The sequence below is a fragment of the Carcharodon carcharias genome, chromosome 13 (genome assembly GCF_017639515.1).
Source record: "Carcharodon carcharias isolate sCarCar2 chromosome 13, sCarCar2.pri, whole genome shotgun sequence".
NCBI classification, from domain to species: Eukaryota; Metazoa; Chordata; class Chondrichthyes; order Lamniformes; family Lamnidae; genus Carcharodon; species Carcharodon carcharias.
In genome coordinates this window covers 57,520,388-57,537,542 of record NC_054479.1, presented here as the reverse complement: position 1 = coordinate 57,537,542, position 17,155 = coordinate 57,520,388, and the positions used below count along the sequence as shown (strand labels likewise).

At 39.6% G+C, this 17,155-nt stretch overlaps 1 protein-coding gene across 2 annotated transcripts in view; it reads left to right on the top strand.

Annotated features, from left to right (window-relative positions):
* The window catches only part of ppm1f (protein phosphatase, Mg2+/Mn2+ dependent, 1F), a 101,453-nt gene extending 85,153 nt beyond the window's left edge, over positions 1–16,300 (top strand). Inside the window, exons 4-8 of one of the 2 annotated variants that reach the window (XM_041202427.1) lie at positions 2,172–2,360; positions 5,030–5,173; positions 6,185–6,278; positions 8,439–8,603; positions 9,403–16,300. In XM_041202427.1, the coding sequence (XP_041058361.1) occupies positions 2,172–2,360; positions 5,030–5,173; positions 6,185–6,278; positions 8,439–8,603; positions 9,403–9,434 (624 nt within the window). In that variant the 3' untranslated portion in view covers positions 9,435–16,300. Of the gene's footprint in view, positions 1–2,171; positions 2,361–5,029; positions 5,174–6,184; positions 6,279–8,438; positions 8,936–9,402 lie in introns of those variants that run through there. The other variant, XM_041202426.1, reaches the window with a different exon arrangement.
* The last annotated feature ends 855 nt before the right edge of the window (positions 16,301–17,155 follow it).

Below are 17,155 nucleotides of genomic sequence, written 5' to 3'. Positions count from 1 at the left end.
TAGTTTTTTTCACGACCTTGATATCCCATTGTACGACAGTCATTGAATTAATTTTAAGTGTAGGCACTTTTTTCACGTAGGAAATTTGGCAGCTAAATTGTACACACCAAGGCTGCACAAAAAGCCAAAAAATAGATGACCAAATATTTTTCATGTTGACTGAGGGATGAAGTGTTGGCCAGGGCATTGGGAAAATTCTCCTGGTCTTCCTTGAAATAGTGCCCTGGGATCATTTATGTCTACCTGATGTGGCAGATGAGGTTTCAATTTACCATTTCATCTGAAAGCACTTCCAGCAGTTCACTGGAGTATTACTCTTGATTATGTGCTCCAGCATCTGGAGTGAGACTTGAAACTATGATATTCTGGAACCTCTCCGCCAAGGTAGCCACAGACCATTCTAGTATAATTTCACTCATTTATCCCAATATCCGCACTTGGGCAGTTCATACAACAGCAGGCTTTGTGGTAGTATTCAAGTCAAGATACCGTATTTAGTTTGATTAAAAGCTTTCTCTTTCAATAGTGTTCAGTAAATAATCTAACAGACCTGAGGATTTCCATTGAAGAAGAATCCCTGCATGTAAACTGTATCTACAGGAAGTGAGACAGAACTTATTTTCTGTGAGCAGTAAAGTTATTATAATCTAATCTCCAGGTAGAACCAGAACCTTCTGAGAACTTGATGGATGAGACAAGAATTTTGAGCTATTGTCAGAAAACTTGTTTGTAGGTCTGTCTTTCTCTATTTTCCAGGTTCTTTTTCCTGCCATTTTTCTTCTCCCCTCTCTTTCTCTGATTCCTCCCCAACCAACCCCAACATGCCTCATTTCTCATGAAAGTATGATTCTTTACTGGATACAATCCATAATCTCAGTTACAGAATCTAGGCTAGGAACATTGACAGGATATTTGACATATTTGAAATGGTATCACAGTTGGGCCTAATTCTGCCATACCTGACTTTCAGCAAGGGTGGCTGGTTAAATAATAGAAGGAATCCTTCTCTCTTCTGAATCTGAGGCAGACGCCATTTATAGCACTTCCATCACTGCCTCTGTTGAGGTCAGCTTACTAAACATAAATCAAAGATTTCTTTGCATATCTTTCTGATCTATATAAATCAGCTGCTTGTCACCTTCATCACTATCCCTGGGGAAGGTTGCAATGTTGTCCAACAAGATCATTCCTGTCTGTCATGGGTATGTGAAATGTAAATACTGAATGCAAGTGAACCTTTTTGCATAAAGCCAGTTGTTTTATTCTGGCAAATTGAGTCCAGTCTTGGGCATTTATGGGGGAGAAGGGAAAAGAGGGATTTGGGTAGGCAGAGTGAGAAGAGGTAGAATGGGAATAGGCTTGTGTGGAATATAAATATTGACATAGACTAGTTGAATTGATTGGCCTGTTTCTGTGCTGCTGTACCAAAACTTCGCTTCCATTTTAATTTTTCCAAAAATCTTATTTGGGTTAGATCAGGCCTGGAGCAACCCATGTATTCTTCCTACATGCTAAAGTTTTCATATCAATTGAGCCAAAATTGCACCCACTGAAAATAGACTTCAAATTAGTCTGGAGTTTGACCTGTTTCAACTAGGAGTTGCAGTTGTATTTAATTGTCTTGTTTCAAATTCTCCATTTTATCTTATGAAGATCATTTTGGATTTGAAATATGGCTTGAAGTAAAGCAAGATTATAAGTAATCAGTAGTAAACGATGCTGTCTTTAATTTCTGCTGCAAGAAATCAGTGCAATGTGTGCCTAATACTTATAGCTATAGCTTTGGAAACAATTACTATATTGAAGAGTGCAGCATTCAGCAGAGTTGCAGACTATGGCTTAGCGCTTACCTGCTTTCTTAAAGTTGCATCGTGGATCGGTCAGTCTGCCAAACTATTTTTGGTATCTACTAAGTTGGTTGCAGTTATCTTTATAAGATGCACCAAGTTATCAATGCAGTATTCTGCTCTAATCCTGGGCAAGAAAAAAACTGATTTAGCACAAAGTGTGCGTCCTGTTAATTAAGGCATTTGTGCCCTAGGGCTTGAGGCTTGTTTTTTCAGAACTAGAGGTGCAGGTTGATTCAAGCCATAAAACATGAATCCTTCTCTCAATCATTTTGTATTAGACTGCAATGAATAAGACCAAAGTTGTTTTGTTTTCCATCCTAGGATGCAAAAGAGAGGGCGTATTTTGCTGTGTTTGATGGTCATGGTGGAGTGGATGCTGCTGTCTATGCTGCAACACACCTCCATGTCAACCTTGTACATCAGGAAGTGTTTTCAACTCAGCCAGATGAGGCGTTAAGGCGGGCCTTCAAACAGACAGATGAGATGTTTCTTCAGAGAGCCAAGAGAAAGGTGAGTGTAGTGAAGCAGAATGAAGTTTGGAAGGACCAAATTGCTTAACACCAGAGTCCATCCCTTCAGAGAGGACTCCTTTCCATAATGTTGTTTAGTGCTCATTACAACGGTAGCATAGAAATGCGCAATATTCAGCCCGTCCATTTTAGATTGAACTGGTAGCCCAATGCTGTGGAGCCATTGGACTTTTGGACACAACACCTTTCTTCCCCGCCGATGCTGCCAGACCTGCTGAGTTTTTCCAAGTAATTCTGTTTTTGTTTTGGATTTCCAGCATCCGCAGTTTTTTGTTTTTAGCCCTTTTTTTGTTTACTTTTTTTGTCACTGTGAAACATTTTCAGGCGGTACTAAAATGCTGTCTAAGGATCTTTGGTGAATTCCTGCAATTCATCTTGTAGGTGGTACACACTGCTGCTACTGTGCATTGGTGGTAGAGGGAGTGAATGTTTGTGGATGGGATGCCAATCAAGCTGGCTGCTTTGTCCTGCTTGGTGTCAAGCTTCTTGAGTGTTGTTAGAGCTGCACTCACCCAGGCAAGTGGGGAGTATTCCATCACACTCCTGACTTGTGCCTTGTAGATGGTGCACAGGGTTTGGGGAGTCAGGAGGTGAGTTACTCATTGCACTATTCCTAGTCTCTGACCTGTTCCTGTAGCCACAGTATTTATATGGCTAGTCCAGTTCAGTTTCTGGTCAATGGTAACCCCCAGGATGTTGATAGTGGGGGATTCAGTGATGGTACTGTCATTGAACGTCAAGAGGAGATGGTTTGGTTCTCTTGTTGGAGATGGTCATTGCTAGGCACTTGTGTGCCGCAAATGTTACTTGCCACTTGTCAGCCCAAGCCTGGATATTGTCCAAGTCATGCTGCATTTGGACATGGACTGCTTCAGTGTCTGAGGAGTCGCGAATGGTGCTGAACATTGTGCAAGCATCAGCGAACATCCCCACTTCTGACCATATGATGGAAGGAAGGTCATTGATGAAACAGCTGAAGATGGCTGGGCCTAGGACATTACCCTGAGGAACTCCTGCAATGATGTCCTGGAGCTGAGATGATTGGCCGCCAACAACCACAACCATCTTCCTTTGTGCTACGCAAGACTCCAACCAATGGAGAGTTTTCCCTCCCGATTCCTATTGACTCCAGTTTGGCTAGGGCTCCTGGATTCAAATGCGGCCTTAATGTCAAGGGCAGCCACTCTTACCTCACTTTTAAGCTGAAACCAGTAAAGTCCTTTTGTCTATATATTTTGATTTCATTGCACACTTACTCAAACAGGCCAAGCTGTCATAGAAGGGTGAATCCATCTTTTCTGAGTCTTGTCTTCATCTTAAAATCTCGTCAATTTGTGGACCTTCCCTACCTTCGCAATCCTCCAGCTTGATGTCCCTGTGAGAAATCTCCAACACGAAGCTACTTCTCATTCTCCTCACTACTGTCTGGAAGCTCCTTTAGCCACTTTGCCCTGGCCCTTTGGAACTCTCCTTAAGACCCTCTTGGCTTCACAAACCTCAAAACATTTTTGATTATGATTTTGCTTTGGCCAGTTTCCTTTGTTGCTCTTCCCCTTTCCATCCACCCAGCTTCTTGGTCCTGGTATGACCACCCATGGGAGGAACATTGGGGTAGGTACCAGACTAGATATTGTCCAAAACTCATTGGCACAAGCAAAGGAAGACTGTGTGCCTCAGTAGCTGAGAGAGTGGAAGAAGGCTGCAGTGCTAAGGCAGTCCCAGTCATTGTGATTTGATATGTCACTGAAATCTGACCACCAACTTGTCAAGATCATGTGGGCAATGACAGTGCCCCAAAGTCTCCATGTTAAACAAAGTCACGAGGAGGGGTCCATTTGCCAAGTCCTGTGGCAATGGAGAATTGGGGACAGGGCTGTGAAGCTGAGAGTCCCTAGCCAAGAATCTACACACAGGTGACCGATGCATAAAGGTTGTTGGACACCTGTGTAGGGAAAGAGGTGTCTTTGGGCAGCAGCATCTATAACTGAGCAGTCCTCTTCAAATGCTCTCTGAGCACCTCTGGCTAGAAAAGGTGCTGTAAAGATAGGGTGTCCCACTTTTCTCAGAAGGAAAGAAAACAAAGCAAATCCTACTCTCCAGATCCCACTACTTTGTGGAACACCCTGTGCCATGCGCCCAAGTATCTGCAGGTCAAGAATCAGTCTGTTCAGTCTCATGCAGGAAAGTGGCAGAAACTCACGACCCTGAGTAGGGGTCATCCTTGAATAGAGAGGCTGCCAACGACGACCACAGACATATAAATTAGCATTTGAGACACTTATTAAAATGTGCTTTTTTTTTGTGTCACACTGTAGGGAGGTAAATAAAAAGTAACTTTTTTTAACTCTATAGTACCAGATTGTTTTTTACATAGTGCAAGTATCATAAAAATTAATATCACTAGGAGCTGATACTGTTGGTGAGGAATGTAATTGGATGGCAATATGTTGAAATAATTCATCTTTTGCGGTAGAGGTTTCATTTTAAATTAACAGTGCAAGATTGCCTATAAAGGGATTTAAATAAAAGAGCGACTGCTTTTGATTGGGAGCAGGGCGGGCACAGCTTAATAAGAACTAGGTTAGAGGGAGGAGGGGACTGGCTAAACTTGCGACTGTGTCATGGAATAGGTGTTTTTATGTGTTGCAGAAATTACGGAGTGGTACCACTGGAGTGGCAGCCTTGATTATTGGTGATTTACTGCATGTGGCCTGGCTTGGGGACTCGCAGGTGATGATGGTACGACAGGGCCTGGTCATGACCCTTATGGACCCACACAAACCTGAGAATGAAGTGAGTGAGCCATCAAGTGTAGGTACTTTAGAAAGAAAATGGAGGCCATTCAGCTAAATTGAGCTCTAGCTTCACCATTGTATGTGAATGAAACTACAGTTGACCAGGAATTTAAATGTACATATGCAAAGTGAAAATTGGGCAATGTATTCAGCTGATCTATTAATTACATATATGTATGAGCATTACAAAACACCATTCACAGCATGTATTTAGTATTCATAATGTAGTTTTTAACTTGAAAGCCTCATAGATTTTTATGGATAGGTTGGTCACAGATATGGTGCTTTTACACTTAAGTGCCACTCAAGTGTCACCAGCTTCTAATGCAAAAATTTTGTGCAGCTAGCAGAAATGTCAGAGCCTCACTGGATTAAATAAGACCAGCAACGAGGGTTTGTTTTTAATTGGGCCTTTCCAACAGCTTTAAATTCATTCATGGATGTGAGTGTTGCTGGCATATTCAGCGTTTATTGCTCATCCCTAATTGTCCTTAAATCTAGAAATTTACTTGGTTATTGCTGCTGTATGTCAGGATCCTGTGGCATTAGTGCAACACTACAGCAGTTCCAAAGCAGCTGTAGCCTTGAATCAGAGACTGAGTTGTGCTATTTCACAAAGAAGACCTGTGTTCAGGTTGGCTTTTTACAATTCCTGAAGACCTTTTGTTTTGCTAGTTTTGATTCTTCTGCACAAAACAATAAATGTTAGTGTTCCCCCTAACTGCAAAGTTAAATCTGCTGCCTCACTCTAGGTCTCTGTAAGAATCTGCAGGAGTTTGTGTTCCGATAACTGGCTGACTGATTTGGCAAGTTGGATCTTGTCCTGCATTTTCTTTTCAAGTGATTCTAGAGAAGTTCAGAGCCTGTAAATGGCGTAATCAGTAATTTAATAAAAGTTTATATACTGGAACCAGGTTGTTCTGCCTTGTGAATGTTTCTAACTGCACTTTGATTAATTTTTGCTTTGGACTAATTGTTGGTTACCTGTGCCTGAACTATTCTATTCTAGAGTGAAAAACAGAGGATTGAAGATCTTGGTGGGTGTGTTGTATTTCTGGGATGTTGGCGTGTAAATGGAACTCTTGCAGTCTCTAGAGCGATTGGTGAGTAATGTGTCTGATCTCTCAATGGGAGACATGCTGAACCTAGCAACCTTAGAGTATCAAACAGTGAATGCGATACCTCAGTTAAGGCAAACCCAACACTGATTAAACTTGAATTTCATATTCCCACTTTATATTGCAAATCTTTTACAACCTGCAAAAAGAAAACAAATCCCAATATCCAATAATAAAGTTATGATTAATTATCTTTTAGATTTCTTTTCCCTTGAGCTTTAACTTTGCGTTTTTACTCATGTTGGAATGAATTCTTGGAAATATGGTAAGCACTAACATTTGTGAGCCTAATTGTTAACTGCTAGAAAATTGCTAAAGTGAAGTTAAAGATTCATTGTGTAAAATTATTACATATTCTCAAATTCTAAAACACTTTTCTAAGGAGGACAGGGTTGCACACTGTCTCTTCATGACTACATTCAGATTTGAATCCAGCTGACACTGCTTTGGAGAATGTCTGTCTCATTTCCATCTATGTGGGACCTGATTTCTGGGTTTCCCAACTGTGTTTAATGTACAATAGTAACTTCTTTTGAAAAAGCACCTTTTCCATAGTTAAACATCCCAATGCAGTTAAAGCATTTGACACTAAGGAACATTAGCAGATATTATATTGGAGGTAGATTTTAAGGAGTTCCTTTAAGAACAAATATAGAGATGGAGAGCTTTAGGCCAGGAATTCCACAGCTTGGAGTCTAGGCAGCTGGAGGTAGCATGGCTAATTTTGGAGTTGTTAAAATCAGGAATGTGCAAGAGGCCAAAATTGGAAGAGCGCAGAAATCTCAGAAGGTTGTAGGGTTAGGGATTGGAACAGAGCGAGGCCATGGAGGGATTTGAATATAAGATAAGAATTTTATAATGAAGGCATTTGGTAACCGGGAACCAATGTAGCTGAGCAAGCACAGAGGTGATGAATTTTAGAACTTGGTACAATTTAGAATACAAGCCTAAATTTATGAAGGGTGCAAGGTGAGTGTCCAGCAAGGTAAACACTGGAATAAGTGAGTCTAGCGGTAGCAAAGGCATGGATGAGAGTTTCATCAGCAGATGAGCTGAGGCAGTAGAAAGGATGTGTGATGTTACAGAAGGGTGAAATTTGTGTGTGGGCAGGGGGGGGCGGCGTGTGTGTGTGCTCATGCTGATGAAGGATATTGGGCCAGAAGCTCATCTTGGGGCCATTAAGGAATGCCGTGTTTGCAATTGACCTGTCTGACCAGCCTCAGTGACAGGGAGAGGGATAAAGTTGGTGACCAGGAAACACAAATTGTGTTGGGGATCAAAGATAATGGTTTTGATCTTCCCAATATTTAGCTGTAGCAAATTTCTGCTCAGACAGACATGGGATATCTGATGAGTGCAGGACAAATCGGAGGCAGTGGGGCTGTAGCATAAAGCTCTTGTAGATTGAAGTATCTGAACAGACACAAGAATGTCTAATGTTGGAATAGAAAAACTTATACTAGTACATTAAGAAACACTGTTGAGTTTGGTGTATTATTGTTAATGTGCCTCTTCACCGTATGGCTATGCTGTAACTGATTTAGAATGTTTCATGCTAACACTGGTGAATAAAGTGGTTTTCATCCCAGTAATAACACTGTTCCGAAACCATTGGAAATAATTGAATAATTGAAAATTTGATATAATTTATTATCCAGTTACTGATATTGTTTTTGTGAATGTGTATTCAGTTCATATAGTGCAAACCAGATGCAGCAAGAATCCTCTTATCCTTCCCATCAAGAGCATTTGGGTCATGTATGACACAGGTGGGAGGGTCAAACTCCCTCTTACAAGTATCTTACAAGTTTCATGGTAACTTCACAAATGTCCAAACATAGATGTCATATCTTGTTTCAGTTTCCCATTCCATGTGAATTCATAAGATCTCTAATTGAAATGTTTTTTATAAATTGGTTCTGAGCAACTTGTATTTTTTTGCTGAGTCCCTCTTCTGGGACTCAGTGTCTGAGTTCTCCATAAGGGGACTTTCATAACTACTAAAAAAAATGTCATCTTTGTGGGTTGAATAAATCCACATCACCAAAGGTGAGTTGGTGTTTACTGACATTCTGCACTGTACCAAGTCCTGATATGTTGATTTTTCTTTCCTGTTATCAAGATGATTTTTGTTAATTCTTTTAGGGGACATTGACCAAAAACCATACATTTCGGGGGATGCAGATAGTGCTTCGTTCAAATTGGATGGCACGGAGGACTACATTGTTTTGGCCTGTGATGGCTTCTTTGATGGAATTGAACCTTCCAAAGTTGTGGACCTTGTGCAAGAACACTTGCAAGAAAACGCAGGTGATGGCAGTACAGTTGCAGAGACACTTGTAGCAGCTGCAAAAGAAGGTGGCTCTAGTGACAACATCACTGTGGTGCTGGTCTTTCTACGGGACCCACAGGACATTCTGAAAGTTAGCAACTTGCATATGAGCATTGAGAGCACTGACCATAACACTGGGTGCCCTCAAGCCAGAGGCGACTCTGAAATCTCACCTCTACAGATGACCACCTCAACAGTAAATAAAGACAGCCAGGCAGAGGGTCAGACATGCTGACTTCTGTCTACTGGAGATCAGATGACAGTGTTACTTTCAGGGTTTAATGTTTTAATGAGTGTTGCCAAAGAACTGGGATGGTGGGGAGGGGGGGTGGGTTTGGTGATGAAATGCCAGGTCACAGTAAAGAGATGACATTGTTTTGGTGAGCTTATATGCCTGCATCTGCCAAACCAGTCTATTTAAATCCAGTCTCCTGCATCAGCTTTAAGGAAAAGCGTGGCGACAATCAGTAACCAAGGGTGCAAAAAGGGTGGCTGAGGTGATATTAGTCTATTATGGTTATGCACCTTTCCTTAAATCCCAAGTTTAAAGGGCTAACTCCCAGAATTAAGTAGCATCAATGGATTTGTCCACATTACCACAGCTTTCTATCTTGAAATGGAGAACAAATATTGCCTGATCCTAGGGCCTAGCTCTGTAGAGTGGGCAATAGGATATTACAAGGTAGTACTTTATTTGCCTCAGACATATCCTGTGTCTAGAGTTTGAAATTTTGCCTTAGCATCCTCCAAATTAACAAAATTGTGTTCAAACTGCAGCTGTTCTGATGCAAGCTTTTCTCAGGAACTAATCTGATAAGTATTTCGGGAGCAGGCTGTTTCATCTACCTGAGAACTCTGAAATCGAGATATTCTGAGCTGACATCAATGAGTGTAAGTAATTCTATGCCAGTCTAATTAGGTGACAGTGGGTGGTGTTGCAGGATTTTTAAATTATTAATAATAATAATAATCTTACACTATTGCATGCATTTTAAAGCACTCTATTCCAATCTCTCTTATCTGGCCCAGAAGAAAAATCAATGATTGAAAGAGAGAACAATAGTGAGACTGAATGGTTAGTGGGTTAGCCCATTGGTGAACTGCTCCCACTGCCACCATGTTGACTAGGTTCCCTGTGGTAAAGTTGCAAGCTTGCATAATGTTTATTAATTTTCCCAAATTATTTTTAAGTATGTCAAGTTTTCAAGCACCCTTGTGTACTGATTTGCCTCCAGCAGAAAAAGCAGGCTGACTATTTTAGTGCCTTATTCTGCCCCTTGTATGCAGTACAGACTATCTAATGATTTGTACTGTTCTATCAATACAGTACAGGCTAACCATTAGTGCCTTATACCTTTCCATGCAGCTACAGTATTGTTACATACTGCACAGTGTAACATGACTTCATTCCCTTCTCTTGTCAAGAGAGGAAAAATAAGTGTCAATTAACCACAAAGCCTTGCTTAGGTCTTTGATTTGGTGCTGAGTTTGGAGAATTCATTTTATTGCTTGTGTTGAAGAGTTTGGATGGATGAATGTATTGTGGTTTTATGCAACTGGAATTGTTTTGATCTGTTGCAGAAATGTAAGGATTTTGTCAGTAGTTTAGTAACTGCTGAATTAAGTAATAGTGAATGATGTCTCTGATGTTGTGTATTCTAGGACATGTGGTAGAGTTCTACCTCCATCCATCCTTAATTTTTGTAACTTAATGAGTAAATTACATAGAATCCTCCGAAGGACCAGGGCCCACAAATGTATTCATTTTCTGAAGTAATGAAAGCTAATGTGCAAAGCAGCTTTCCAAAAGCAAGTTTTGTTTTGAAACTGGAAAAATCATAATACTAGAGACTATTTTGAGGATCTTTATATTTTTTCATGGGATGTGGGTATTACTAGCAGGGGCAGAATTTATTGCCCATCCCTAACTGCCCTTGAAAAGGTGGTGGTGAGAGGGTTTCTTGAACCACTGTGGTATGTGTGTAGGTACACCCTCACTGTAAGGGAGGGAATTCCAGGATTTTGACCTAGCACTGATGAAGGAATGACAATATATTCCAAATCAGAGTGGTGTGCGATTTGGAGGGGAACTTGGAGGTGATGGTGTTCCAAGCAACTGCTGTCCATGTTCTTTTAGTCGGTTGAGGTTGCGTGTTTGAGAAATGCTGTTGAAGGAACCTCAAGTTGCTGCAATATATCTTGAAGATGGCATACACTACAGCCATGGTTTACTAGCGGGAGAGGGAATGAATGTTAAGCTGGTGGCATCCATTATGTCGTACCCCTTAATTTCTGTTCTGAAAAAAGTAGTTTGCTGGGACATGGTTCAATAGATGCCAATAATCTCCAATACCTCTCCCAAGTAGTCATTTGCTTTGTTAGCACGTTGGGAGATGACTTGAACAGCTCAACCTAATTTTATTCTCACGTGACGCACACTTTCGAGTAAGGATTCCTTGGTAGAGATTAGAAAACAAACAGGATTAATTTTTTATGCTTCAAGGGCAATCCACAAGATAAGCTGACTCAGCATAGACCAGGGATGACAACTTTGAAAATATCCAGTTGTATGATTTCATACCACATGGGTTGTGCTTTTGCCTGACAGGCCATCAGGGCACTTTTTCTTTTGTCAATTCACACAGTTATTTTCTGTTACTTTGATTTTTTTTAAACAAAACTTTATCAAGACAAGTTACCTATAATCTATGGCAGTGGCTTGAGATCTTTTGCTAAATTCAAAGTATGATGTTGCCCCAGAAAATATGACTTCAGGTGGGGAAGAGGAATCAACCCATCCTAAGAAATGAAAGGTTTTCCTTATGTCGCAAAACTTGACAACATAAATTTGGGTTCCTATGTTCTGATGTTGGATTATAGAAGCTGTTGACTGCAAATCCTCCAGTTACATCAGCTTACCTTGCCTGAACTTTTCCTTTGCTGAAATGTTGCTGAGAGATATTAGGGTGTGCTCATTGTTGTATTCCAACATGATATATATCTGCTAACTGTCACAGGTTCTTAATCTTCTATCTTCTTTTTAATTGTACTAATTATTTTCTGCTTTCGCAACCTTGAAAGGAAACTGCACAAATACATTAAAGAACTATAGCACATTAACTTAAAAATTTGAGTGACAAATGTCCATTTGGCCCATTGAAGCTTGTCCCTTCTATACTCTGATTCATTCAACATAATGCCCAACTGCATTTAGAATGTCCCTAATGTTATTTATGTTCCTTGGTAGAGCATTCCAAATATTTCAGTTTTTCAATGTTGTGTTTTTGTTATTTGCCAAATCTGTCCTAGATAGTCTTTTTCTCAAAGCACTATTGTGTTAATCTTACCACTATACTTCAATACTTTTTATACTCTGACCCCAACCCCCAATTTTTTCTATCCCCATCTCCTTCCATAAGAACATTTTTATTGCTTTCTTTGCACCTAATCTATTGCTTATTTCCCCATTGAAACAGGATGACTAAAATGCATGCCATATTTAAAAAGGAAGTCTGCCTTTGAGTCTGATGGTTATATAGCCTTAACATTGTCTCTGTAGATTTAAAAGTTCATTTTTGTCACTACATATTGTCTTTTTTTTATAAATGCTTCTCCACATTGTCTCAACATTGAAATGTACTGTTTCAGCTCAGTCCCTTTATATGTCTCTATGCACTGATTTTCTTCACTTAATTCATATCTTAGTTGCTTTTTTAGCCTGATATGCAATACTTTATTTTTGTTTGTCATTACACAACTGATCTAAATTCTCCTGCATCCACTGCATCTATTGCTGCCCCTATTTTAATATGTAAATTTAATAAGATAGAATCGGTTTGTGTATCCAAATTATTTTTGTACATAAACAGTCTGTCAGGCATCAATTGCTGTAATCCTTCGCTCAACATCTCTCTAGTACTAGTTCCAATTTGTATACAGATTCTTGCCGAGATAAATGTTAGCTGTGTTTTAGGATGCCTCACACTGCTGAGGTGATGAGGTTGGGCAGTTGATAGAAAATGACAGAAAAAGAACAGGTTATTTCTGTTGACAGCTCTGGAGTATCTGACTCCTATTGCAGTAGGACACCGCTGGGTATTTGAGAACACCATTGTATAAGACTGTGCACAACTTTTACATAATGGGAGGGTGGGCAAAAGTTGGGGGGGGTGGGTGGCATCAGAACAATGCCATATCTTTATTAATATGTTACATTTGATACCTGTCTGGTTCATTACTGATGAACCAGTCTCTGGCAGATGATAATCATTCTTAATTCTTAAGTCAATCTTTTACAATTTATATTGCTGTTTGAGTGTTCTGATTTTGTGAGGGTTCCTTACTGAACCCCTAACAATGTTTTTGCACTGTTTGTTTATAGAAAGTGCAGGGCTGATAATATTCTGGTGCCTGTGTATACTTATCTGATTTATTTTACTTGCCTTTTCTAATTGCGTTTTTACTGTGTTTGATATAACCACAATACTTTATAATCTGATTTTATTTATTCACATTGCATGATATGAACATATATTTTTTTAAGCAAACCTGCAAATTGCTAAGTTGGGAGATTGTGCCTGGTGCGGTTTTGTGCATGTTGAAGTGCTGTGCAGCTAAAGGAACCCTGTAATGGAAAGTCCTCCTGTGTACTACCATGAGCATTGCTTACGCTTACCAGCAAAAAATTTTTTCTAAACGTTACATTGTCATCTACTAAAGATCTGAAATATTTGAGCCAGAAGGTAACAGAAGCACTTACCTTACTATAAATAATTGTTACATGCATAGAATATTTAGTGGCAAGGTATTTCTGTCTTGCTTCCACAGCAGTTTATATATTAGGGTCTGTTACTGTCAGATATATTTCCCCAGAGTACCTTGGGTCACTCTCAAGTCCTACAGGATATCAACTGCAGATACTGATTTTGTAATCTCCAATTTAATATCAAGTGTCTGTATCAGAAGTGAGGAAATGCATACAAGGTGAATTATTGGGAGAAATAGCTGTCTTGAACATGGCATATACTTATTCTGTTCCCACAGGAATGTTACTTTTTGTTTTTGGGCTTTCCACAAACTCTGTGCACATGACTGCTGTGAGGTCAAATCTACAATGTGATCCTTTGGTCTATGCAGGGTTTGTACCTGCATCTAGTAAGATGTATGTTGGCTGATATGTTTTTCTCAAGTGTTCAACAGCAGGACTATGGAACGCAATTGGTCAACAACTTTTGATTTGTTAGTTAAAGATAGAAAATGTCAGATCTGCTGAATGTTTCAGCAAGAAAAACCATTAACCTGAAACGTTAATTCTGTTTCTTTCTTCACAGATGCTGCCAGATCTGCTGAGTGTTTCCAGCATTTTCTGCTTTTATTTCAGATTTTCAGCATCTAGAGCATTTTGCTTTTGTTTTATTGGTTCTTCATATGTGGATGACACTGGCAAGACTGTATGTATTACCCATCCCTAATTACCCTGAAAAGGTTGAACCACTCCAGTCCTTGAGATGATGCCACTACAATTATTATAGATAGGACGTTGAGTTCAGTGGTGGGGTTCTCACTAAACAAACTGGCCTGCCCTGGATGATGTTGAGCTTCTTGAATATTGCTGGTTCTGCCCTGTCTAGGCAAGTGATGAGTATCCCATCAAATTCTGCACAAGCTCTAAAGACATATCCATGTGTCTAGTATTATCTGTCTTTATACCACATTGACTTTTCACTTCCAGGAAATATTTTTCATATTTGACCATTAGAACAGATGTATCATGAGAATAAAGTTTCACAATGTTACAAAAACAACTCTTAAATATCAGAATGAATCCCATTTAAAGTTCAAAATGTATACTGTTTACCACTTTGATATAAATACTGGTATGTACCTGATTCTGTACCGTGGGATATAATCCATGCCCCATTGGTAGCATTGTCTCAACCTGTGATGTTTTCAGGGCACTCCACTCAATGACATACATTTATATAGTACCTTTAATATACTAAAACATCCCAAGGTGCTTCACAGGAGCATTATAAAACAAAAGATGATGCCAAGCCACAGAGATATTAGATCAGATGGCCAAAAGTTTGGACTTAAAGGGAGAAAGCAAAGTAGAGAGGGTATTCCAGAGAACCCACCAGTTCTTATAATGAATCCTGTATTTCCAATCTAAAGCACACCAAAATGGCTGCTGGGTTTGGCTTGCACTTGTAGCAACAGCTCTTCACTTAGCAATAGTAGTAATGACAATGATCAAGAGCACTCATAGTTTTACAATAAATGACACCACAGCATTGCTAGTTAAAAGCATTTGGGACAGTTGCACTGTAACTATATATTAACAACTTTGAGGCAGAGGTAGAGATCCATCTATTTGACAGCATCAAACTCCCCATTAATTACCGTAATACATTTTTATATCTAATGATGCCCATATACTGCTAATCTATACAAGGATTTTAGTAATTCCTGATGGCATACTTGAGGACTTAATGCCCAAAAACTGGCTTGCTGAATTTATCATGATAAAGTGCAGATAATTGCAATTCCAGCTTATATAAAAAAAGTGTATGCTTCGGATGATAGAAAGCATACAGCACTTGGCAGCCATCAGCACACTCACATCTGGGTTGAGTGACAGTTCACTGCAGTGTTTTACTGGTCTCATTAAAGAATCAAACTCCCACAATGTTGTGCTGCTGCCATAAGTTGATTTGAGGTTTTCTAGGCAATGTGTATGTAAATTGGTCAGCTTTATGTTGCACCATTAATTGAATTTAAGGGTTGGCTATAAAATGGTGTAGACCTAAGCACCAATATTAATGGTCTTTGTTCTCATCCTGTAAAACTTTAATTGGATAATTATAGTTAACAGTAACTGTAAACTAGTTTGAGCACAACCTCCACTATTTCATCATGTAGAACTGAGTAGGAACAAGAAAAGGAAGTAACCCTGTGGCTAATTTACAGTGCCAAAGGTAGGTTTACAGCAGATAAGGTTTTTTCCTGCCATACCTCGTCTATTGTGGCGACTGTTAACATTTAATAATTTGTAGGAAAAGTACAAATATAACAAACTTGCAGATCTGTTGTTCTTGTCTGGATGGTCTGCTCCTGCTGATGTCTCTCTCTCTTCCCTCCCATCTCCCTTATCTCCTCCCTATGTTTTGGTGCTGCTGACTTGTAATCCATTTGAAAACCATTTTTATTCCATTGACCAGTAGATGACTTGGGGCTAAAATACACTCTATTTTTCTCTTGTGTGCAGCCAATTCACTGAAATGTGTGGGCTATTTAATTTTTTTGTGCAGCCGAACAGTGTGGTAACTTAAGGTTGATTTGTTCACAGCCAGTGTGGGAATTTTGGGTTGCTGCATAATCATTCTGCCTAGAGGGAACAGTACTTGAGGCTATAGACAGGACTCCAATGAGCTGTTTCTCTTCAGACAACATTGCACAAAACCAACAGGAAGCAACTTGGTGTCAAAGATTTATCTCAAAAGTATTTATTTATCTGCTAAATTAAATCTTTTGTCACTGCTACAATAGGATGACTTACTAAACTGAGTTTGAAACCTGTGTTATCTCTATTATTCTTATTGTGGATGGGTTATTAACTATCCTGAAATGTTTCTATGACACAGTATTATCTATTAATAAAGATATATGCAACTTCCTTGTATTACCAGCTTTATTTAACTGTAAATAAGTGTCTGTATGCTGCTTAAGGATATTTATTTTCTCACCTGAGGAAGAAAATAAGGGTACATGAGGTTTAACTCACGAAAAAGGGCACCAGTGCCTTGGAGACAGCCTTGTATCTACGATGTCCTATAGGGCACCCTCCCTAAGCCAATGAGAGTGAGGACCTCCCCTAAGCAGACCTGGAGTCCCTCAAGAGGAGGAGGAATGCACACCTGGGACCTCCTAGAGGTGGATTAAAGACACCATTTCTTTTGCATGGTTAGGATAATTTGGGGACATTGAACAGAAGTAGTAAAAGGTGAAATTATCCCCTTTTAGTGTTTGTCTTCATTTTTGTCTTGGTGATTTCCAGACATATGACACAGCAAAAAGCAAAACCACTGCTCCAAAAACACCAACTTGCATTTGTATAGCAACTTTAGTGTAGTTAAATGTCCCAAGGGGCTTCACAGGAATGTAATCAGACAAAATTTGACACCGCCCCTCATTAAGGAAATATTAGGACAAGTGAACAAAAACTTGGTTGAAGAGGTAAGCTTTAAGGACTAACTTAAAGGATAGAGACATTAGTGAGGGAATTAGAGTTTGGGGCTTAGGCAGTTGAAGGCAATGATCGAGCAATTAAAATCAGAATGTGCAAGGCCAGAATTGAGAGAAGCAGAGATCTTGCAGAATGTAGGGCTAGAGTAGGTTGTTGGATGAGATCATGGAGAAATTGAAAGCTAGGATGAGAATTTTAAAATCAAGGTTTTGAATGGACCAGGAGCCAATGTAAGTCAGCAGGCAAAGAGGTTATTGGAGAACGGGACTTGATACAAGTGACTGT